The sequence below is a fragment of the Hippocampus bargibanti genome, linkage group LG05, assembly GCF_051943395.1.
Source record: "Hippocampus bargibanti isolate YZ-2025 linkage group LG05, ASM5194339v1, whole genome shotgun sequence".
Taxonomy (NCBI): Eukaryota; Metazoa; Chordata; class Actinopteri; order Syngnathiformes; family Syngnathidae; genus Hippocampus; species Hippocampus bargibanti.
The window spans coordinates 27,201,327-27,227,280 of record NC_142738.1 but is presented as its reverse complement, the minus strand read 5'-3'; the positions used below and the strand labels follow the sequence as shown (position 1 = coordinate 27,227,280).

The 25,954-nt window shown below is 41.5% G+C and overlaps 1 protein-coding gene across 2 annotated transcripts; it reads right to left on the bottom strand.

Moving 5' to 3' along the window:
• Positions 1–93: 93 nt before the first annotated feature.
• On the bottom strand, positions 94–25,785 carry cry2 (cryptochrome circadian regulator 2). Of its 2 annotated transcripts, XM_088997538.1 has the most exons (12): positions 25,475–25,785; positions 24,245–24,353; positions 23,380–23,522; positions 17,008–17,192; positions 16,663–16,751; positions 16,269–16,409; positions 16,052–16,177; positions 10,360–10,545; positions 10,112–10,263; positions 9,366–9,568; positions 2,696–2,776; positions 117–2,595 (listed from the first exon to the last, which is right to left on the bottom strand). In XM_088997538.1, the coding sequence occupies exons 1-12, from the start codon at positions 25,630–25,632 to the stop codon at positions 2,045–2,047; spliced, it is 2,124 nt and encodes a 707-aa protein (XP_088853664.1). In that variant the 5' UTR covers positions 25,633–25,785; the 3' UTR covers positions 117–2,044. The 2 variants fall into 2 exon arrangements, with proteins under 2 accessions (XP_088853665.1, XP_088853664.1); XM_088997539.1 differs by lacking the exons at positions 23,380–23,522; positions 24,245–24,353; positions 25,475–25,785 and adding an exon at positions 18,307–23,339 and having other exon boundaries at positions 94–2,595.
• Between the last annotated feature and the right edge of the window lie 169 nt (positions 25,786–25,954).

The following is a 25,954-nucleotide window of genomic DNA, read 5'->3' as shown; positions in this document are numbered from 1 at the left end:
AAGAACAATTTAAGTCACTCGCAATACAGTACATTTCATTTTCACATGTTGACAAAATAAATACTGTTGAACATGAATTTTAATTCTGGAGACTGTAGGAAAAGAAAAATACATTAAATGTAGCCATTTGTGTAATAAAGAAATGAAAAATGAAATGAGACAGTGAATGGGTTTAAATATTTTATGTACAAACTCTGCTAAATACAACATGTGGAGAACTCCTCAGGCTTTTCTCTACATTCATTAAATACCAGCAGCATTATCAATTCCCAGAAGAAAAGTATGGCAAATATTAAAACTCGACTGCACTTTAGTATTCTGAGACTTCACAAAAAAGAACCCGAGCCTAGTGTCACAAAGGATATTACAAATTCAAACTACAACATATCCCTTATGTCGAAGGAACCCTGTAATCTAACACTTTCCCGATACAAGACTGTTAGAAAAAGATGTTTTTGCAATGAATATGAATGTATGAATTCTATTTTTGAACGTTGTGTTTGAACACAGGTCGGTTGCTTCACAGAGCCATTCACGGGCCATTCATGTTTGTATATTGTTGACACATAAGAGGGGTGAAATACTTCAATGCAACCGCCAGGATGGTTGTAATCAAACGGTCGTTCTCATTACTCTCAAATCTTTTGTCCTGTCTCTAGTATTACTAGTGTTCATATTTTTACCATTAGTGACTATGTTCTCATTACTCTGAAATCTTTTGTCCTGTCTCTAGTATTACTTGTCAAGGTGAAGTAGCCACAAGTTATCCTGTCACTATTCTGATCTACTCTCACACACTCAACATAACAAATGCCACAGGACCTCTCAGGAGACGTGCATAGAGCACATCTACAGAGATCCTGAAATCTGGACCACACTGAAGAAGGGAAACTCATAGTTTGGCCTTGAAATAGATCTTTCTGGTCATGGAACCTTTCTGCCACCTGGTTTACTGTATAGCTATACATTATATACACGTGTGCCACCAAAGGCTGTATATTAAATGACCTTCAATGTCATGACAATTTAAAAAAGGCTTTCTGACTGCCTCAATTATTCATTTTCACCAAGTTGCAATGCAGACCACAGAACGTGTTATATATGCTACCTTGGAAACTATTCGGTATGAAATAGCTTTACCTCAAAATTCAAAACACACTTCCTTAACCCGTCAGTTAATTGAGAATTGTTAGAATTGAGGTGTTGGGTATCAATGAAGATGTTCATACAGATCGGATAAAGCAGTCAAGACTAAATTATGAAACAAGATGTCATGAGTAGCAATTCAATACGGTATTGCATTTTTGTTGAGTACTTCACTTAAGATTCAGCAATGTTCAATCACCCAAAACACCCATGTTTGAAATATAACACGGGCAATTGATCATTTACTTTCAAGATGCAACTGTCGTCTCCCATTCTTTCAACCAAATGACTCGAGGACAATGACATGGTGCTGTTTCAACTTAGAAGGCAGTGTCAATACACACGCACCAGACTGAATTTGGCACACCTGCAGAATCTCTAAAGAGATCAACTACAAGAAGTGTTTCAGTAAAGATGCCCTTTCAAAGATAAGGCTTGGTATATTTTTAAGGATTATCTTTGATGTTGTGTAAAATTGCATCGTACCGTGAGGAGCATTACAATTGTGGTTGGTATGTTCTGAACAACTGCGAGTTGCGGTGTTAAATCAAACTGACATTTTGATTGTCAAGAAAATTAAAGTCATTAGACCTAATCAGATATTGCATTGGTACCTCTGGTGAGTGTGTATTTCTCAAAACAACTTCTTCAGTCTATTTGTTCAGTTTTTTCAGAACAGACGTAAGATGCAACTTCCCCAAAAACAGAAAATGAAAGGTTTTTGGACTATTTGCGCGACTGAGATGTTGGCAAAATGTTGATTTTAGGCAACAACAAACACAAATACAGTGAAATTAGTATTTTGCGCTGAATCTTCAAAATGCAATAATGTGTTTCATCACTCTGCTTTGATATGTTTCGAAAAACAATGAAGGTTTTATTGTATGGTGTATGATTGTTATTGTCCAGCATACGTTTCCTCTTCCATTTTCTCTTCTTCCATCTCAACACTTTCTTCCATCTTTTCATTTCCTTCTCCCAGCTCCGTCTCTTCCTCCTCACCTCTCCTCTCTCCCTCTCTGGCTACTGCATGGCAGCTATGTCGTCCTCGTTGTCTCTGACCACGGCGTACCTTGCGGGTAAAGCTTTTTCTTTTTGGTCCTAAAGATGTCTGGGTTTGGGCTGTAGCTGGACAAGGAGAAGTTGGCAATATGGAACATACTAAGGAAGGTGTGCATGTCTTGGATCTTACTAAGGGGCTATGGGCCAGTGGGGACACTTGTGAATACGTAGACTCTACGGCTGCTGTATGGTCTGCACATGTTGATGTTATGGTTGCAGAGGGGTGCATTTGTGAATCTGAACAGTTGGTGGGTGTGTGGGATAAGCATGTCATTGCATCGCTCTCCAGTTCGGGATTTAAAACTGTGCGGGAAGATGTACAGAGTGAGGATGAATCAGGAGCTGCAATACTGCCAGATGCTTTGTCGTGAACGATGGATGGAGAGTCTGGGGATGAGACAAAAAACAGGAATGTGCCATTTTTATTTATGAAAGCAATTGTGGCGTATTTGTGTAAGACTAAGAAATATGTGGTAAGCCGTCTCACCGGGGCCACTGCTGGTCTGGGACTCATCAGTCATCAGTGGCTCTGCCTCCTCCTGGATCGTTGGTACTGATGCAAGCAGACCTGAAACACAAACAATAATTAAGACCGATAAAATGAATGTATGCATCATTTCTGCCATTTATTTTCACACTGTCTAAAGTAACTAATAATATGTAGAGTATAGGTAGACCTCTGCCAAATCTGCAGTGATATCTCAGATGACTGTTTTGAAAGTAAACTACAAACAAAGCTCAGGTGAGTTGGGATAATGGTGCCCCAAACAAGGAAAAAATGATTGCGCCTTTCAAATTGAAATATAACCCCACAATCCGGTTTTAACAATGTTGCCGTCTATATGTGAAAAAAATGCAAATAAGCCATTTGCTTTGAAGTACAGTAGAGCATCTGTTCATAAACGCTTCAGTTAAGAATGTGGCTTTTGAATAAAAAATAAAAAGAAGACCTTGCATATGGCTTTTAAGACAATAAATACTGCTCATGGTTTTATGAGGAGGCCTAGACCTAAAGTTGTGGTCAAAGGTTAACATACACTTGTGAAGAACATAATGTCATGGCTCTCTTGAGTATCCAGTTATTTCTACAACTCTGATTTTTCTCTAAAGGAGTGATTGAAACAAATACTTCTTTGTCACAAAAAATATGCATGACGTTTGGTTCTTTTATGACTTTATTATGGGTTAACAGAAAAAGTGATCAAATCTGCTGGGTCAAAAATATACATACAGCAACACGAATTAGCCATTTTGGCGACTTTGAAAGTTGTGTCAGCGAAATGAGCTTCATAGCATGGCCTCTTAATTTGTTGTGAGTGATTATGAGTGACTATAGTTCAGGCCTGGCCGATTTCATGCGGCTCTTCAGGGGCTTTCACATGACAAGTGTCAAAAATGTTTGGCGCTGGCGCTTCCATTTGTCATGTGCGGATTGACAGCTGGGGGTGAGGCCGCACCTCCCCGCTTCCACCACCTGCTGTCAATCCCCTCATCGACAGACACTGTGTATTTATATGGGCTGCAGTCATCTCGCTAGATTATTGATATTCACCTTGTATCTCGCCCATATTCTGGACTGTCTTTCTCAGCTTCGGTGCGTGTGTTGATCCGATCCGAGTCCCCCCCCCCCCCGCGTCCCATAAGTGTCTGCCTTCTTTTGGGATTGTGCCTATTTTTTGCACCACCGCCGGTTAGTTTATTTCATACGATTCCGTTGGTCCACCTGTTTTTGGACTAGCACCATTTGTTACGTTAATAAACACCCTGCAATGACCTTCTGTCTCTGTCGCCTGCTTGGGGATCCAAACATCCCACTTCGTTTCGACGAGTCAGTTCCTTCCTGCCTCGTTCGGAACGTGACACAATTCATTCACTATGTACCATATTTTCACGACCATAGGGCGCGCTGCACATTTTGGAGGACATTTAAGACTTAGTCGTGAAAATACGGTAGCAAGCTGACCAGGTAACGTCAACACGCATGTGCGTGAGATTAAAATCAACCATTTGAGTCGTAAACAATTTGTGTCAAGTTCACTCTCAAAATGGCAGGGAAAAAATGCACAGCAAAACGAAAATATGAAGATGAACACAGGACTTTTTTCAACAGAGTGGGAGAGTTTGTATTTTTTGTTGGACGTAATAGCAAGCCATTCTGCCTTATACAGTGCCTTGCAAAAGTATTCGGCCCCCTTGAATCTTGCAACCTTTCACCACATTTCAGGCTTCAAACATAAAGATATGATTTTTTTTTGTCAAGAATCAACAACAAGTGGGACACAATCGTGAAGTGGAACAACATTTATTGGATAATGTAAACTTTTTTAACAAATAAAAAACTGAAAAGTGGGGCGTGCAATATTATTCGGCCCCTTTACTTTCAGAGCAGCAAACTCACCCCAGAAGTTCAGTGAGGATCTTCGAATGATCCAACGTCGTCCTAACTGACTGATGATGATAAACAGAATCCACCTATGTGTAACCAAGTCTCCGTATAAATGCACCAGCTCTGTGATAGTCTCAGGGTTCTGTTTGAAGTGCAGAGCGCATCATGAAAACACACCAGGCAGGTCCGAGATACTGTTGTGGAGAAGTTTAAAGCCGGATTTGGATACAAAAGATTTCCCAAGCTTTAAACATCTCAAGGAGCACCGTGCAGGCCATCATATTGAAATGGAAGGAGCATCAAACCACACCAAATCAAGACCCGGCTGTCCCTCCAAACTTTCTTCTCAAACAAGGAAAAAACTGATCACAGATGCAGCCAAGAGGCCCATGATCACTCTGGATGAACTGCAGTGATCTACAGCCGAGGTGGGAGTGTCTGTCCATAGGACAACAATCAGTCGTACACTGAACATTCTGGCCTTTATGGAAGAGTGGCAAGAAGAAATCCATTTCTCACAGATATCCATCAAAAGTCTCGTTTAAAGTATGCCACCAGCTACCTGGGAGACACACCAAACATGTGGAAGAAGGTTCTCTGGTCAGATGAAACCAAAATTGAACTTTTTGGCCACAATGCAAAACGATAGTTTGGCGTAAAAGCAACACAGCTCATCATCCTGAACACACCATCCCCACTGTCAAACGTGGTGGTGGCAGCATTATGGTTTGGGCCTGCTTTTCTTGAGTAGGGACAGGGAAGATGGTTAAAATTGACGGGAAGATGGATGGAGCCAAATACAGGAACATTCTGGAAGAAAACCTGTTGGTATCTGCACAAGACCTGAGACTGGGATGGAGATTTATCTTCCAACAGGACAATGATCCAAAACGTAAAGCCTAATCTACAATGGAATGGTTTAAATATAAACATATTCAGGTGTTAGAATGGTCAAGTCAAAGTCCAGACCTGAATCCAATTGAGAATCTGAAGACTGCTGTTCACAAACACTCTCCATCCAACCTCACAGAGCTCGAGCTGTTTTGCAAGGAAGAATGGGCAAGAATGTCAGTCTCCCGATGTGCAAAATGGATAGAAACAAAACCCAAACGAATTGCAGCTGTAATTGGAGCAAAATGTGGCGCTACAAAGTAGTAAAGCAAGGGACCGAATAATATTGCACGCCCCACTTTTCAGTTTTTAATTTTGTTAAAAAAGTTTAAATTATCCAATAAATGTTGTTCCACTTCACGATTGTGTCCCACTTGTTGTTGATTCTTGACACAAAAAAAAAAAATATATATATATATATAAAGTATATATATATATATATATATATATATATATATATATATATATATATATATATATATATATATATATATATATATATACAGTAAAGTCTCGTTATATCAATATCGTTTATATTGATTATACTGCTTATTACGACACTATTTTCATTTCATTTCTAGTCTTTTTATGTATAATTAGTTCGGTTTAGTACGATTCGTGGTTTTTACGATAATCCGGTTACTACGGTGCTGTTTTTCATCTCCCGCCGGCCATTTTGCTATGTTTATATCGATACACGCCATCGGTCGCGCCATTGGTCGCGCCATTGGTCGACTCGGTCACGTGAGTTTGTTACGTGACCAGCTCCCGTGTAGCAGAGCCATTTTCATTTTCAGACGCTAGCTCGTGTGTAGCAGACGAGATTGAAGTGTTTGTGTTAAAAGGTAAAAATGGGAAGCAGAAGAAGATTGATGACTTTTTTAAATTGCATACATAATACAGTAAGATGTAAGTGTTGCAGTTTCGCTGTTATGTTATGTACATGTCTACTGTACTGTATATGAATGCAATCGTTTTTTTGCAACAATGTTTCTTGTTTTGTCTGCTGAAGCGTGATGATTTTGAAAATGTCACTTTTTATCAAATGCAAAACACCAATAAAAATGACTTCACGCCAAGACGTCTTGCATTGCTTGTGAATCCAAACAATGGCTTCAGATTCGGATAATATGCTTTCTTGTTACACATCCAGTTATGAATATGATTCAAATACACTGTAGTTCTGAAGAGGAAAGCATACATGTTTGCAATCGATTAAAGAATTATATGTACCATTTTGGGGGGACCATCTCTCAGCCCCCCCCAAAAAAGAGGCACAAAATGGCGAGCTCATGGCCAGCTCCGTTTCTTATATGGCACTTGGATGCCTTCTTTTGGCGGCTTTTGTTAATGCAGTTCGGCGCAGGATGGATATATCGACAGTACGGTTATATCGACATTTTTTCTAACTCCCGAGAATATCGATATAACAAGACTTTACTGTATATCTTTATGTTTGAAGCCTGAAATGTGGCAAAAGATTGCAAGATTGCAAGAAAAAAAAAATGGCTCCTCATCTCTGACTGGTTGGCCACCCCTGCTATAGTTGGTGACTTTTCTGAGGGCATTTTAATAAGTCTCTTTGGGTGCAAATGCCCACAAACGTTACAATGGGAAACTCAAGGAAGCTCTGCATGGATCTGAAAAAGCAAATCATTGACTTGAACAAGTCAGGAAAGTCACTTGGAGAAATTTAAAAGCAGCTGCCGGTCCCAAGAGCAACAATACAAACAATCGTTTGTAAGTATAAAGTGCATGGCACGGTTTTGTCACTGCCACGATAAGGAAGAAAAGGCAAGCTATCACCTGCTGCTGAGAGAAAATTGGTCACAAGGGTGAAGATTCAACAGAGAACCACCAAAAAGAAGCTCTGCCCAGAATTAGAAGCCTCTGGAACACATGTGTCAATGTCCATAGTCAAGTGTGTTTTGCATCTCCATGGACTCAGAGGCCGCCGTGCAAGAAACAGGTCCTTGCTCCAAAAGTGGCACCTTAAAGGCCAACCGACGCCTCCGGACAAGTTGTGTCCATAATTTGTAAAATCGCTTGAAATGACTTCTTCTGAGTGTATTTTACAAAGATTCCACCGCATATAGCTATATTTTACATTTTAAGACTCGCACTGAATTTTCCGGAAGTCTTGTTTTTGAGTTGGTGACAAGTCCTGACGTCACGGAAGGAACACCCCTGACCGAGAAAGGACACACTGTAGCAGTCCTTTTATCACGTCAATGCATTTTGCGGTACTTTGTTTGGTCTGAAAACTTCGTGTTGATCTGTGTTGATGGCGAAATTAGCAGGAAAACACATAAATAACGCGATGGTGAATCGTTGTGTTGCACCGACTAACTACAGTAAAGTCTCGTTATATCGATATTCAAGGGAGTCCGAAAAAATATCGATATAACCGGGACTATCGATATATCCGACCCTGTTTGCATGTAATTTTCTCCGTGCGTGCATAGAAATAGTATCGATATAACCGGGACTATCGATATATCCGATATCGATATAACGAGACTTTACTGTATTTGATATTCGCTGACAAAAATTCAAAGGAAAAAAGAATCAGCCCATTTCCACTGAGCTTTGTCACCATCTTCTGCCTTTTTTGGGTGCTACATTTCCCCCCCAGTTGCCTCAAAATGACACGGAATACATTCTTTAATCGATTGCAAACATGTATGCTTTCCTCTTCAGAACTATTTGAACCATATTCATAACTGGATGAGTAACAAGAAAACATCTTCTCCGAATCTGAACCCATTGTTTTGATTTTCGAGTAAGGCAAGATGTCTTGGCGTGACACCACGAACAAGGGGGCGGGACCTTCTGAAACTGGCCACTTCCGGTTTCAAATTAAAGTACTTTTTAGACACTTTAAGTCATTTTTATTGCCGTTTTGCATTTGACTAAAAATATCATACTGCGTGTTTTGGGTATTTTAGATGCTATAAAATGTTTTTCTGATGTCAGTTAGGAAAAAAAGTGGTGTTGGTTGTCCTTTAAGGCTTCTGATCTGATAAGTTTGCTTCTGATCACATGGACAAAGATAAGACCTTCGGGAGGAATGTTCTGTGGTCAGACGAAACAAAAATCGAGCTGTTTGGCCACAATGCCCAGCTATGTTTGGAGGAGAAAAGTATACCATGCACACCGTCAAGCATGGTGGTGGTAGTATTATGCTGTTGGGCTGTTTTGCTGCCAAGGGAACTGGAGCTTTACGGAGAGTAAATGGGATCGTGAAGAAGGAGGATTACCTTCAAATTCTTCAAGATAACCTAAAAAGTCATCAGCACGAAGATTGGTTCTTGGGCGCAGTTGGGTGTTCCAACAGGACAATGACCCCAAACACACACACAAATGGAATGTCTAAATCAGGCGAGAATTAAGTTTTTCGAATGGCCTTCCCAAAGTCCTGACTTAAAACCCATTAAGAACTTGTGGACAATGTTGAAGGAACAAGTCCATGTCAAAAAGCCATAAAATTGAACGGAACTGCACCAATTCTGTCAAGAGGAGTGGTCAAAGATTCAACCAGACACTTACCAGAAGCTTGTAGATGGCTCTCAAAAGCACCTAATTGAAGTGAAACTGGTCAAGGGACATGTTACCAAATATTAGCGCTGCTGTATGTATATTTTTGACCCAGGAGATTTGATCACTTTTTTTCTATTCACCCGTACTAAAGTCAAAAAGGAACCAAACTTCATGAGTTTTTCGTGATACAGAAGTATCTGTTCCAATCAATATCAGAGAAAAATCAGAGTTGTAGAAATAACTGGAAACTCAAGAGAGCCATGACATTATGTTCTTCAAAGTGTAACTTGTGAGGAACAACTTTTGACCACAACTGTATGTTTTCTCTGCAAAGACTTACTGAGTCCTCTGTAATGTGACAGTTGCTGGTAAACTTGTTTCATCCTCTCAATGTTGAGTCTGCTGCTCTCTGCATGGTTAATCATTGGTTTCGGATAGTCCACTCCCACCACACAGTTTGCCGCCTTCTGGACTGACTCTGGCGCATTCCAGGGCTCATAGATGTAGCGATTTGGGTAGTCCTTTAAGATGGGGATGTAACGCCTGAAGGAGAATACAATGTTTTACCTACCTTAAATATTTATTTTAAAGATTATGGTTGCCCACATACAGTATTCAATATAGAAGAGAGCACGGAGGACAAAACAACAACAAAAAAAGCAAAACAAAGCTGATGCAGTATATGAAGGTTTCACTGTCTGTTGTGATGCATCTAACCTTAGAAGTAGCATTATGCACTGCACTCATTGTACTTTAAAGTCTGTCGACTGTTATGTAGTACAGTACCTGTATTTGACCCGACGGTTGCCGATCTGCTTATTGATTCAATAACACTGTAGTTATTGTACGATTTATTTTTTAATTGCGCACATAAGAAATACGTTTTTTTAATCACCACAGCAAATAAAAACTAAGCAAAGGTTAAAAAACGAATTTAGCAAACCGAAGGTAAATATGGAATAAAAATCATACATAATTTTTTTTTATGAGAGTTTTTCTGAGAAAAGCTAAAGGTTTCAAAAGAAATCTGCTAGTGTCAATGCAAGTGCTCTAGAAACATGAGGATTTGAACCATAAATTGCCAACCTGATGTAGTCTCCTGTTGGGTTAGTCCTTCTTCCAAAACCAACAGGACAGTAGCAGTGGAAAAATTGTTGAAAGAAGGCACTACAAGATAGCCACATCCAACTGCCAGCATTGACACTCCAGTCTGCATCCAGCAGCAATTCTTCAAACACCTGCAGGCACATAAGATCACTCCATTTTAAAAACTGCTACATGTACCACATTTAGAGTACCTGTTAGACAACAGAGTTTCGAAAGGTTTTTCCTACCTTCATGCCACTCTCCCAGCTAATCCACAGGTCACCCCTGGTGAGAAAACAAGCCACAGCGTGACGAGCCAAGTGGTGGATCCAGCCCTCCTCTCTGAGCTGGGTCATAATGGCGTCAATCCATGGGTATCCAGTCCGGCCCTCAGCCCATTTGGCTAATGCTTCTGGATTTTGATCCCATGGAATCTGGAAACAAATGTATGACAGTGTTTGAGCCTTGCATCATCATAATACTTCATCTATTCCTTTTGTTTTTGACACACACACACACACACACACACACACACACACACACACACACACACACACACACACACACACACACACACACACACACACACACACACACACACACACACACACACACACACACACACACCATCTATCCCAGGGGTCGGGAACCTTTTTGACTCAAGAGAGCCAAAAAGTAAAATATTCAGAAATGTTTTTCAGTGAGAGCCACACACACACGCGCACACACATACTTTGTGATAGTACCAACTTGCCGGCGAAGTTACTGCTAGCTAGCCTGCACACGGCTCATAAGCTTCCACACTTGCTATCTGCAATATACTTCTCGCAGAAGTATATTGATGCTAACATTAACATGGGGCTTGTTAAAATGTCAATTACATTCAACTGTTTCATCGATGGTATTGTTTCATTGCAAATTAGAATCAGAACCTTTTCTCTCCTCAAAGGCGAATCCTCCGGTGCTGAAGTGTACTCGTCAGGCTCATTTAAAGGGGCGTTTACCTGTTTCAACATGACGGCCAGTATCATCCAATCAAAATTGCGCTTTCCGCCAACCTAGGTCAGTGTCATCCAATCAAAATTGCACTTTCCGCCAACTGCAGCCCCAACAGGAAATGAATCAGCGAATAAACAAGAATATGTATTTATCGGCGAGCCATATGCAATCATCAAAAGATAGCCATATATATGGCTCGCGAGCCATAGGTTCCCGACCACTGATCTATCCATTCATCCATTTTATTCTATCTGGCTGACTGCAGTTCTCATTTGGCTTGGAAGTGTGCAAAGTCTGAGGAAGAACGCTGACGTCGGCGGCCGTGTCGGCCATGAAGCGTCTTCCCGAAGTCCGATCGTGGACATAAGCGATGTTCGACGATGTCCTATCGTGGACATACACGATGTCCGATCGTGGACATAAGCGATGTCCGACGATGTGCGATCGTGGACATATACGATGCAGCAAGTTGCAGAGTCGCCAGGCGAATTGGACGACGTTGGCCATCAGGGTGCGGCAGGTTTCACGGTGGGGTCGGGGCGCCCACGGGTGGTGGCGGCCCATCGGGAGCTCGGCTCGAGGGGTCTTGCTGTGAAGATGCCGGGTTCACGGGCGGCTGGGAAATCTGGTTCTTTCCATTTGGAGAGTTGATTGGGCTGAGGAGGAGGGAAAAAATGCTCCTGGCTGGCTCGCCAATAAAGAGTTTGTTGGTTCTCTTTATTTGTAAGTAGGTTCGTTGTCAGATCTCCCAGGCAGGTGCCGCGCAGAGCTTGATCGTGGCGTGCAGTCGAACAAGTCGCTTTGAGTCTGAGTCCGAGATGATTCTGCCCAATCTCTCTGTCCCGCGACAGCTCCTTTTATAAAATTTTCAAGCGTGTGCTATGCGTCAGGGTGAGACGCGCATCAAGGAGATCAAGGAATTGAAAGACATGAAAGGGTTGAAAGGTGCACTTCAAAATCATACACACGTGTGACGCCACAGGCTCAGACGTCGCCCGGCCAAACAAGGTCTGCGTCAGGTGCTGGGGAACCAGAGCACCTTGATGAAAAATGGGCTACTGGAACAAAGCGGAGATGGACGAGATGCGATAACATGGCTCTGTTGGAATGCTTCTACACAAGCAACCCTAGTCAGAGGGGTTACATGCGGAGAATGGAGGCTGAATGGTTACTTCAAAACCCACAGTCACGGTTGACCACGAAACAACTAGTAGCTCAGTGTTCCAATATCCACAAACGGCAATTGCTATCACAACTTGAGATTGATGAGGTACAACACAAATTCCAAGGTGAACGGCCCCAGGCTGCCACATCAGAGGAAGAGGTTAGACCAGAGATTGGGAGGAGCAGCAACTGACCTGAGAAATAAGATCATGGCAAAAATGAAAACTGGGCAACCAAGAAACCGATTACAACGGCTATGTGAAGTACCAGCCGAAAGTCTCATGGAAACTGTGAATGCAGCACTGAGAGCGATCCCGACCGAACGATCACGGAAACCAATGAGCTTCATATACGCTTATATATATATATATATATATATATATATATATATATATATATATATATATATATATATATATATATATATATATATATATACACACTCCATATACGCTTCAGCATCAGTGATCCTAGAGATGCTTGGCTACAAGAGCAACCGTGAGAGCCACGAGATTCGTTACCCACCATGGAAAAAAACAGTTGGAGGCTAAGATCAAGGCGGCCCGGAAAGATTTCAGTCAGTTGACGGAGACCCAGAGAGGTGTGAATAAAAGGCAAATATCCAAGAGGTACATGCAGATAACCATACCTGAAGCACTCGAAACTGCCAAACAAAGGCTCCAGGCCTTGTCCAGTCGCCTAAAGAGGTACACGAAAGAGAATGAGGCCAGAGGAATAAACAGGCTGTTCGCAACACAACCTGCGAAAGTACCATCACAGCAGCAGACATACAAGAAAGAGTCTCAGGTATGAAAAACTGGACGGCACCAGGCCCGGACATGGTCCACACCTACTGGCTAAAGAAACTCACAGCACTCCACGAGCGCCTAGCAGCACAAATGAACCAGTTGCTGATGGATTGGAATCACCCAGGATGGCTAACCAAAGGGCGAACAATCCTGATCATGAAGGATTCCTCAAAGGGTGCAGTTCCTTCCAACTATCGGCCAATAACCTGTCTCTCCACAACATGGAAACTCATGTCAGGCATCATTGTGGCTAAGATAAGTGGACACATGGATCAATACATGAGCAAAGCACAGAAAGGCATTGGTAGAGATACTAGAGGTGCCAAACATCAGCTGCTGGTTGACAGAACAGTCGCACAAGACTGCAGGTCCCGACATACCAACCTGTGCACAGCCTGGATTGATTACAAGAAAGCATATGACTATATGCCACACACATGGATCACTGAATGCTTGGAGCTGTATAAGGTCAACAGGACCCTGAGAGCCTTGGTTAGAAACTCAATGAGGATGTGGAAAACCACACTTGAAGCCAATGGCAAACCACTAACGCAAGTGTCCATCAAATGTGGCATATATCAAGGTGATGCACTTTCCCCACTGCTGTTCTGCATAGGACTGAACCCCCTCAGCCAAATAATCGCCAAGACAGGCTATGGATACCGCCTCAGAAATTGAGCTACGATCAGTCACCTCCTCTACATGAATGACATAAAGTTGTATGCTAAGAGCGAAAGGGACATAGACTCCCTGATCCACACAGCCAGGATCTACAGCAGTGACATCGGGATGTCATTCGGGCTGGAGAAATGTAGTCGGATGGTGACTAAGAGGGGCAAGGTAGTCCACACTGAAGGGGTCTCACTCCCTGAAGGAACAATAGCAGACATTGAAAACAGCTACAAGTACCTCGGTATACCACAGGCCAATGGCAAGCTGGAACTCGCAGCGGGTGAGGCAAGTCCTGAGAAGCCAGCTCAATGGCAAGAACAAGACCAATGAAAAAAACAGCTATGCCCTGCCAGTGATCAGATACCCTGCAGGAATAATAAGGTGGCCAAAGGAAGAGATTCAGACCACGGATGTTAAGACCCGAAAACTCCTCACCATGGATGGAGGGTTCCATCCCAAGTCCAGCACCCTGAGACTGTACACAAGCCGTAAGGAAGGAGGCCGGGGACTAGTGAGTGTGAGACCCACTGTCCAGGATGAAACATCCAAGCTCAATGAATACATCAAAGAGAAGGCTCCAACAGATGATGTACTCAGAGAATGTCTCAGACAATGGGGAACAGAGGATGCTGGAATAGGGACAATCATGGGAGGAAAAGCCCCTACACGGGATGTACCACTGACCCATAACTGAAGTGGCTGATCTCAAGAAGTCCTATCAGTGGCTAGAGAGGGCTGGCCTAAAGGACAGCACAGAGGCACTCATCCTGGCTTCTCAAGAGCAGGCCCTGAACACCAGAGCCATAGAGGCACGGATATACCACACCAGGCAAGACCCAAGGTGTAGGTTGTGCAAAGAGGCACCTGAGACAATCAACACATAACTGCAGGGTGTAAGATGCTGGCAGGGAAAGCCTACATAGAGCGCCATAACCAGGTGGCTGGCATAGTCTACCGAAACATCTGTGCGGAGTATGGACTGGAAACCCCAAGGTCAAAATGGGAAACACCTCCCAAGGTAGTAGAGAATAACCGAGCAAAGATCCTGTGGGACTTTCAGATAAAGACTGACGAGATGGTAATGGCCAACAACCAGATATCGTGGTCATAGATAAAGGGCAAAGGAAAGCAGTTGTCGTGGATGTAGCGGTCCTGAGTGATGGAAACATCCGAAAGAAGGAACATGAGAAAATCGAGAAATACCAAGGGCTCAGAGAGGAGCTGGAGAGAGCCTGGAACGTAAACGTGACAGTCGTGCTTGTGGTGATCGGAGCACTCGGGGCAGTGACCCCCAAACTAGACGAGTTGTTGCAACAGATCCCTGGAACAACATCAGATATCTCGGTCAAGAAACAACACAACATGGAAACTCATGTCAGGAGATATCTGATATATCGATAGTCCCGGTTATATCGATACTTTTTCAATGCACGCACGGAGAAAATTACATGCAAACAGGGTCGGATATATCGATAGTCCCGGTTATATCGATATTTTTTCGGACTCCCTTGAATATCGATATAACGAGACTTTACTGTGTATATATATATATATACATATACAGTGGTACCTCGGTTCTCAACCATAATTCGTTCCAGGACCCTGTTCGAAAAGCGATTTTTTTCGAACACCGAAACCACCTCTTTGCTCCTGTCACTTGCGAGTTGACAGCGGGGGAGGCTGCCTCTCCCGGCCATTCTTCACCTGCTGTCAATTCTCTTATCACGGACACGAGGCATTTATACGGTTCGCGATCACCTCACCAATGCCGGATGATTGACTCAATTTTCCACCGTACCTGGACTCTTCCTTCGATGCGAGAGTGTATCCGGTCCGAGGTATTTTCCCTGCGTCCCGTAAATGTATGTCATCTTCCGGGATTGCGTCATTTTGCACCCTTGTGTGCCATTTGCTTTTTGGCGTAGTAAGCGGTTAACAAATCGCTACGAGTCACGTTGACTCCACTTTCTCAGCGGGCTTCAAAGTAAAGTAAAGTAACAAAGTACAGTAAAGTCTCGTTATATCGATATCGGATATATCGATAGTCCCGGTTATATCGATACTATTTCTATGCAAGCACGGAGAAAATTACATGCAAACAGGGTCGGATATATCGATAGTCCCGGTTATATCGATATTTTTTCGGACTCCCTTGAATATCGATATAACGAGACTTTACTGTATATATATATATATATAATGATAGTTTCTGGGAAATGTTATCACCCGGACAAATGTGTGATTGTGAGTACTCATAGGCATCAAGTTGATGGTTATTTGTATGATCACTGCATACCTGAACGCAAATTGGGTTTCCATCCATACGGTCAAAGTTTGGGTTGTTGGTGGCAGCAGTGTAGAAGAATTCCCTCCATAACAGCTGACCAAAAAGGGACAAAGGAGGGCTGCCACGCTTCCGGAGCTAATTTCAAACAAGATGGAAGTGTCGAGACATTAATTGTGATGCAGCGGTTAAGAAAGCAGAACAAACCAGCCTGAGTTATATTTGGTACCTTCATATAGAGCTCTCTGAGGTTGTAGTAAAGAACCCGACAGGACAAGCAACCAAAGCGCAAATATGGACTCAGTCCGGTCGGACTGGCATAGAGAGAGCACATGTTCCCTCGAGGATGCTCCAAGTTAGCTACCCATACCTGTACACACACAAAGAGAAACACTTAAAACAACTCAACAATTATTAGAAGAGGATTTGAAGAGGCATTCGATTTAATCGAAGAAACTACGGATGACTGAAACAGAAATGGCAATTAGCTTTCTCTAATTTAAAGTTAAAAATGTAGCTGGTTGGGTGAAATGAATTTTTTACTGTGACAATTGGGCAAGGTAATGAATAATTTACCAGCCCCATACGCAGCAAAACAACAAACTAATGTGCATGGAGATCACCTTTTTGTCCAGATGTTTGTTGAGTCTGTCCAAGGCTTCAGTTTCTCCTCCCCGCCACACTGCTGGAGGCAAACCCTCGGTCCTGAAGCCTGGAGACATTGAAGATGCCAAAATGAGTGTAGACAAAGGGCACGACATAACCAACATGCCAAGCCTTCCTCCTAGCAACTTCAAAATCTTGGCTCTCATCACTGATACTTGACAATACGTCATGTTTTGGTGCAGAAACGAGAAACACTAATGTTACTGCATTAAAGGGTTGTATCTTTATGTGTCGGTATGGCTAATAATCTTAAAACAAGACAAGATCACCTTTCACAACCAAATGCAAAAACGTTGGTTTACCCAATTCTTCCAGTGAAGGTATACTGTAAATCTGGTCATGGTTGTCTGTTATTTTAGTGTGGCACTTGTCCATCTGCTTTTGGTTTATCGAAGGCAGTGGTCTCCTGGGCAACTCCAGCCTGCTCACAATGGTCTGAAAGCGTTTAAAGGTCAGTGGAGGGCTGTTGTTGTTCATCTCTATTATCCTGCAAGCAATGGGGAAAAGGAGACAGAATGGAACACTTGTGTTTCCAAAGGTAAAATATCAACATGGAAACTGCAGACAATAACTTTAGCAATCAACAAGATCATTGAGCTTGTTAGAAGAGTAATCCCCTAAACATTCATGAAAATTACATTAGCTCGATGTATTCACCACAAAGATAGCATGTGCTTTTAACATTAGTCTTCTTTAAACATTTACCAAGTACATTTCAAACGTTTAACATTGTTTTACTTATTGGGCTGTCCAAATTGAGTTTGTTCGACTATTTATTAAAAAAATGTATGTTTCAATCGAATGCTTCAAACCTGGCAGTGGTGTTGTCAAAAATGAATCAACAGCGAATCAATCTCTATTTGACAGTTATTGTGATCAGCAATTAACCAGTCACAGTACAGTCATTACTTGACTTATGGTCCAACATATTCACATCAGTCTCTAATTTCTCGAGTGCCCCCCCAAAAAAGAATGTTGCTTACAAAAAAAATCATGTTGGTAAAGAACTGCTTTTCCTTTAGTTAACAATCAACATTTTCAGACCTATTTATATCAGATGCATTTATTGAGACAATCATTTGTATCCTAAATCTGAAGAATTAACAAGACATTCAGCAAATGTAGATCAAACTTGCAACCTTTTGCAATAATCCGTACCCTTGAAGTAACTGAAGCTTCAAAAACACGAACTACTACAGAACTCGCTTGTATTTCAATGCTTCATTGTTTATTTGGCATAGTTCAGTCGTTAACTCATTCACTGCCAGACGATGTGCAAAAGTGTGTCCACGCCAGTGCCAGGGTTTTTGTCATTTTCACTCAAATTGCAAGACCCACAGAAAACAGTGATACCTCAGTTTACGAACTTAATTGGTTCCCAAAGTATGTGTAAGGCAAAAAGCTTATCTGCCTAACATTTATTTCCCATAAGAAACTATTAAAATTGAGAATAATCCGTTCCCAGGTCCCCATAAAACATAATTTTCTACTAAATAAGCCTTAAAACTACACAAAATATACCTTACTTCATGTGTAATAAATGTGCTATTGGATTGTAGTTAAAGAAATAAACTGTCCTGTATAATAGTCGTTTTATTTACCTTTGTGATGGTAGTTGTCAATGGATGACAAACTTCCAGGTTGCCTCTTGATGATATCAGAGTGAAGTTGCCATGCTTTCTCGGCGATAATACTCTCACTCACAATGTCGCCTGCTAGCTGCTTTTTGTTAATCAAAATCAACAGAAGTTTTTCAGAAACACCTGTAGCCACACGTAGCAATGGTCGACTTAACATACTGGTACTGGGACACCAAATCACACAAACACACACCTCGTTCGTGTTTATCGATGATCTCCTTCTTCTACTCGACCATAATTTTGTTTTGTGTCCTCTTCAGCTGAACACAAGTCTGTGGTGGAGTCTTTTTCGGTCGCATAATTGCAAAAGTATCCTTGATAACAAACCACATCTGCACCCAAGAAAAGGGGTGATGAAAACTGTGAAAACTTGTCCACCAGCCACCGTGGCACTGTTCAACCGTGTGGTTTGGTGTTTTTCCGCCAAAAACTAGTCCGCCAGCCACCATGGAGGAAATAAACATTGCCAGAGGTCTGTCCAGTGCTTGATCCCACCCATCCTCCCCAAAAGAAAAAACAAAACCCGCACAAATTTGGGAATAGTGCGCCACGTCATGGATTTCAATTCTCGAATAAATTTGGGAAGGGCAGTAAATGAGTTAAACACCAAATTAATGACAATGGTGGGTTAAGAATCAGTAATGGGAAAAAAAAACATGTTGCACTATGCATTATTACGAAATTAAATTTACCCGATTAATCAATGGAATAATCAAGACAGACAATCAATTCTGACACCCTACCTGGTAATTACAAGAACACATCAAAACAAGAAGCCCCGTCACTTTGTATTTGCGTGTATTTGCATTTCAACTCATTGGCTTATTTCTGTCTCAGTGGCTTATTTCTGTCTTTCCACTGGGGCTGATGACAAAGCTGTGTATTTTTACTTTCCATCTTATACAACTTGTGTATAAGTATCTGCCCTTTGTGGATCCAGGGTTGCTGGATTTGCAGCAGCATGGCTGCCTATTTGTCACTTCACAGTGACTGCTCTGAATGAGCTCAGTAAGCCCGTCGTCAAGCATTCAAGCAACATCCCACAACATACACACAGAAGTACTAAAGGACAACCGACGTCTCCGGACAAGTTGTGTCCATAATTTGTAAAATGGCTTCAAATGACTTCTACTGAGCGTATTTTACAAAGATCCCACCGCATATAACTATATTGTACGTTTTAAGACTCGCGCTGAATATTCAGGAAGTCTTATTTTTGAGTTGGTGACGAGTCCGTACGTGACGTCACTAAAGGACCGCCCTTCACTGTAAAAAAGACGCATTGTAGCGGTCCTTCCATCACTTCAATGTATTTTGCTGTATTTGTTTGGTCTGGGGACCTCGTGTTGCACCCAAAAGCCGCCAGAAGGCCAGAAGAGGGCGTCCAAGCGCCATATAAGGAATTTTTCAGCCTGTGGAAACGGAGGTGGCCACTGGAGGTCGCCATTTTGTGCCTCTTTTTTTTGGGTGAGAGATTTTCCCCCAATGTTGCCTCAAAATTGCACAAATAAATTCTTTAATCGATTGCAAACATGTATGCTTTCCTCTTCAGAACTATTTGAATCATATTCATAAAAAGTGACAAACAGTGACATCGGTTGTCCTTTAAGCTTCCTTCAGTCTCATCTACATGTACGTTATGTTCAAAATTAGAGAGGCCATCAATAGTTATTTCAAAATAATTCATTAATTAGACCATTGTGTAATTAAAAACATTTATTTCTTTTCCGGTATTTTCAAGCAAGATATATTTTTTGTCAAACCAACAGTACAGAAAATGCAAACACAAATTAGTTAAAGGACAACCGACGTCACTTTTTTGTTTTTTAACTGACAACAGAAAAACGTTTTATAGAATCTAAAATACCCAAAACACGCAGTATGATATTTTTATTCAAATGCAAAACACCAATAAAATAACTTAAAGTGTCCAAAATCTGAAAAAAATTGAGCTGCGAATTGGGCATTTTCAGAAAGTCCCGCCCCCAGTTCGTGACATCACGCCAAGACATCTTGCATTGCTGGAGAATAAAAACAATGGCTTCAGATTCAGATAATATGCTTTCTTGTTACACATCCAGTTATGAATATGATTCAAATAGTTCTGAAGAGGAAAGCATACATGTTTGCAATCGATTAAAGAATTTATTCCGTGTCATTTTGAGGAAAACGGGCAGGGGGGAATGTCGCACCCAAAAATGGCGACCAGCTCCCCTGAGAAATGAATCAGCCCGTTTCCACAGGGTGATAGATTCCTTTCATTGAGCTTGGACTCCCTCTGCTGGCGGCTTTTGGATGTAACATCAAGGTTTTCAGATAAACAGTACAGCAAAATACATTGACGTGATGAAGGACTGCTACAATGTGTCTTTTTGTCGGTCGAGGGGGGGGGGTCCTTTCATGACGTAACGTGAGGACTTGTCACCAACTCAAAAACAAGACTTCCTGAATGTTCAGTGCAAGTCTTAAAATGTAAAATATAGCTATATGCGATGGAATCTTTGTAAAACACACTCAGTAGAAGTCATTTGAAGCCATTTTACACATTATGGACACAACTTGTCCCGAGACGTCGGTTGTCCTTTAAGGTTCTGTTTGCTGCTCTGGAATGTGAGCTGCTTCTGTTACGAAATAGATTGTTTTCCAAAGCAAAAGCAGATGACTGTCCACTGCTTAAGAGTTTGAAATTCAAATAATGTGCACAATTTCAAATTCAACGTCTCCAAGTAATTAATCGATTCCATCAAATAGTGATCAATGTGATCGTAGTTTTATTGTCAATTCATCAATGCACACCTCTCTTCCAAACTCCCATGTAACAGTGATCCATTCTGAGTACGCTCCTTGAAACACACCAGGCATGAGGAAAAGGGTGTAAAAGAGCCATTTTGTCACCTTGGATGCAGTCTGATAATCTGTTCCTAACACTGAGCGAGAGCACTGTGACCTAACAGGTCATGAAATTTCTTTTGTGATGTGTACTTGAGCATTCTGACCCCGCAGAAACTCTGTGCGGGTGCCGATTTACAGGTAAAAACAGTGCTGGTGGAGTTATACTCCATGTGATTGCTGAAACACCAGAAACACTGACTATGTTTATATGCAGCCGATATTCAAGTCAAGGTGAAACATTGACCGGTTCCTGAAACATTGGGAATATCTTTGTGCAGACAGAAACATATCTGTAGCGAGACATGGCAATTGTGATCGGTTTGAACAATCCCATTAAAACCACAACACACAGACACCATTCTAATGCAGAGACATTTTTTTTCGATTCTTATTTTCTACTGTTAATTAGTCATTATATTCATGTTTTGAAATGGTTAATGGCTGAATGTAAACAGTCATTGTTAGTGTTTTGGTGTCCAGTTTTGTAACTGGGATTGTACTTTTAAAAGTAAATGATTAATTGGTTATCGAAAAATTATCATTGATTTATTTTGATGATTGATTAGTTCTCAATTATTTGTTGCACCTCTAATTATTGTTTTTCCTTTTTTTAACTCAAAAATTGATGAAACTCCCACGCATCTTCTGATTCGCTTGTTATCACGTCACAGGGCACGTTCAAGCCATTTTATGTCTGTGTCATCACACACGGCTTGAGTTGCTGTCAGTCGTCACCGACACAGCAGTCTGTCATTGAAAAGCTTTGTTGGTACTGACTAGGTTCGTGACGATTATAGTGACCAAAACTCACTTCGGTTGGTTCATAATCTGTTTTCCATCAGTCATCAGCAAAACAGGCAATTGTCTGAGATATTGAAATATACACCCCTGAAACATTGACATATCCACCTCTGATATTTATTTTTGTGTACTAAAAATAACTGTGAACCCGTTGAATTGGTCATGTCTTATCCGCATCCCCAGAGTGCAAGACTGTAAACATATGACAGGATAATTAAATAAATAAAATAATTAGTTCGAGTCGTGCATATTCCATCATGTCTGATATATATATTTTTTTCCCAAGATGGCGCCTGAGTAGGCAGCCGTCAGCAAGTGCTCTCATGAGCCTTGCTTATTTTGTCTTGTTATTGTGTTTTCTTTTGTCACTTTGTGTTGTTGTGCGTCGTGTGGAACGGATACAGATTGTTTTTCTGCATTTTTGGCCACGCCAATCATCAAGGAGGAGACTGTGCTGAGCGGTTGCGCCTTTCGGCAGCATGAACATGCCATACTGTTTTCGAATGGGAGGAATGTCGGTGCCATTTGACTGTCATCGCTGGACAGCTCTGGGGCCATTGTGCTTTTTTTGCGCCTGTAATGGGCAGCATCTTCACAGCCCCGCTTTGTTCAGCGGAAAGGTCGGTGCGGTTGGACAGTCTGCGGTTGGATGGATGCATGGCTTGAGGAGCCCGCGATAAGAAGGAGCGTCAGCGCAGAGCGCCGATGCGTATGTAGAACTGTTGCGGCTTGGAATTGAAGCGGATTTATGTGGGACAGGAGATGTGAGACAATGTCTTGTCGTGAATGGATGTTACAGCTTCGTGTTTGCTTTCAACATTTAGCTTGTAGTAGACGTGCAAATTCCACCATGACGTCCCTGATCCACTGCTGAAATGGATGCTTTGATCCTCTCCTCTTTCATCTAGAACTGCTTCATGTCATCACAAAGAGGGTACAGCAAGTCCTGGAGAATGGATGACTCTCTGTGTCTTTGTGTTGTCATATTATTTGTTTTGTTTTTTTCCCCAAGATGGCGGCGCATGAGTGGCTCCTCTCTCCCGGCAAATTGGCGTTTTCATGTTCATTATGTTTGTTAAAGTCATTATAAGTGCCTTGCATGCTGGGTCCGAGAGGACAGTAATTTCATCTGTGCTGTATGTCATGCATATTAGCATAATTGACAATAAAGCTGACTTTGACTTTGAAAATAAACTCGCAGGTTTGTATCCGTGTTGTCTCGTCCCAAATGGGGCGCGACTGGGTACTGGTCCGTGGACTGGTGGTTGGAGACTCCTGCTTTGGCCATAAAACAAATCCTTTTGGGCTTATACTCCGTGGGCATGTAGATGTGTCACAAACCTGTCCAAGTTGTAGAGGGTATGAGAGTTTCTGACGATAGTCTCCACTCCAAACTCTTGGGCCATCTTAATAATGGCACTGTCCCTCTCCTTCCCATATGGCTCAGGGTCATATTCAAAAGTTAACCTGGTCATTTTCCATTCCTGTAGAGAGACAAGGATTTGTTGTGGGTTTTTAATCAATATTGTTATTCACGTTAAATAAATACCATGACTGTAAGAAAATACACAATACTGATATGAATGTCTTCGCTCAAGTCTCGAAGGTTGGAAAAATGAGATAAAATAGTCAGTCTAGAAGGGAATATGATTGCTAATGTTTGCAAGCCTTCCTACCAAGGCCCATACATGAACAAGTGGGTTCCATTGCTACGGTGTTAAAATATCAGATTTATTACAGACAAAAAGAACATTTGCACATTTTTGAATGGCTGAACTATCAAATGTTAGAAAAAAATGTGACATTGCCTTGTACAACAAGCAGGAACAAAGTGAAAGTACATCATAACCTTGCACATGCCAAAATGGACGGAAATTTATTTTGTGTCATTCAGGCTTGCCAAGCAACTTGTACTTAACACGAGATTTGGAAAAAAAATATGTTTAACTAACGAGAGTCAACCAACTCCCAGGTTTTTAATTTTATTTTCGGTCAACTGTTTTGTTTTAAAGTAGCATCATTGATATCATTGTGAAGGAGTAAAAACAGATCAAATATAAAAGAAACCTTAGTATGATGGATGTTCAATACTGAAGTAAGATAAAATAATGAATAATGAGGTTTACTTGTGTCTCTGGTCAAAATAATGAATTGCATGCCACACTATAACATCACCATACAATAATCACAAGAGTGCAAATCAAACCTTAAAAAGTCTTGGAAAAACCTCCGCAGGCTGCCCTCTGATGACAAACAATCTGGAGTTGAGCTTCTTCAGACTGCAGTCCAAGTCCTCTAGTGCTTCCAACAAAAACCTTCAGAGGGAAAAAGCCATTAGACAGGAATAGTGAACGAAGGAAGGTGTTGTAGAAATGCAACCTGGCCTAATTATATCCAGTATTGCACTTTAAGAGAAATGAAAGTTCACTCAGTTCTGCCACCACAATCAATTTAATTCTGCTTCAGAAAACAGTAAAGAAGTTAAATACATTTCTTAATTATTATTAATAATAATAATAATAATACATTTCATTTTAAGCGTCATTCAAAGCTCTCAAGTACACTTTACAGTCACAGACAAGCTCTGGTACTATCATAAATAAAACACAATCACAAATAGAATACGGTTATAAATAGAAACAAGAGAAAGAGCTGCGCAGAACATGCGATTCTAAATCGGTGGGTTTTGAGATGGGATTTGAAGGTGGGAAGAGAATCGATGTTACGAATGTTGGGAGGAAGTGAGTTCCAGAGTTCGGGGGCAGAGCACACACACCTGCGCCGTTTGGAATGAATGAAACACCTCGAACACATAGAATAGCTGCTGTTGCTGTCATTCGTTCGTTACGAAAGAAAGTTTCACATAACATTCGTATCTAAATAATTCTGTTTCGTGAGCGAATATATTGAAAATGTGGTTCAGAATTACGTTCAGTAAAGGTTGTTTCAGCTTGATGGGGAAAGGAATGGCAACTGAACGCGTCACGGGGAATACATTATATAAATCGAACACATTTTCCCACCAAATTCCACCTTACGCGTCACGTTCATTATCTGCGTTATATAACTCAACGACCGTAAAACCTTCAGGTAAAAAGCGGTTCAAGAAAATACCGAATTGGCTTGGAAACAGAAAGTGCACTCAATAACGCAAGTGCCAGCGAGACCTGTAACTTGGGACATTGGAGGCAAACTTGAAACGATTCAATGTATTTATTTTTTTCAGTAGAGTGATAAGGCAAGCGGCAATCCGATGAATCTTTTGTAAATACGCACCATCGTCATTCTAAACTAGCATTAGCTATCTGGCGTCAGAAGGAGGCCAGAACCCCAACTCCAGACCGGAATGCAATGGATCATACACATTGTAAGATTATACTTAACATTAACATATATATCGTAAATTGAAACTACGGCAAACTTAAACGTAACAAACCTCCATCGGTTGATGCCCACGTTGGCGGCGCCAGCAAACCACGGGTCCAGGATATAAACACAACGCACTGTATTAGCTCCATTCAGGGCCTCTTGCAACGCCGCATTGTCGTGTAAACGAAGACATTTGCGAAACCAGTGGACTGAATTGACCACCATAATTCTTTCTCATTCTATTAAAACAGCAAAATATAGATGGTTCGGTCAAGAAGTTACCAATAACAACAAAAGAAGCAAAGACGATTAGCCTAAAACCACACCGACCTTTACTATCTGTCAAACTGAACCCAGATGCTATTCCGTGTTCGGAGTAGCGAAAAGTAGGCGTTGAAACATTTCTCTTGGCTTCACCGGTTGGCTGGCCACATCATCGACAAAGATGTCAACATTTGATTGGTTTTATGAGGATACATCGAAACGCACCGTCATGAAACGTTATAAAATGGCGACAAATTCCTGCGAAATACCTGCTCGCTTTAAC

Bases quoted from the DNA above. Each gene is read 5' to 3' on its own strand.
- cry2 (XM_088997538.1), bottom strand. From the start codon at position 25,632: ATGGTGGTCAATTCAGTCCACTGGTTTCGCAAATGTCTTCGTTTACAC. The intron at 17,193-23,379 runs GTTTGTGACACA...CATTGCTTGCAG, and splicing joins ACCCTCTACAACTTGGACAG to GATAATAGAGATGAACAACA. The intron at 2,596-2,695 runs GTGAGACGGCTT...TCTCATCCCCAG, and splicing joins CCAGACCAGCAGTGGCCCCG to ACTCTCCATCCATCGTTCAC.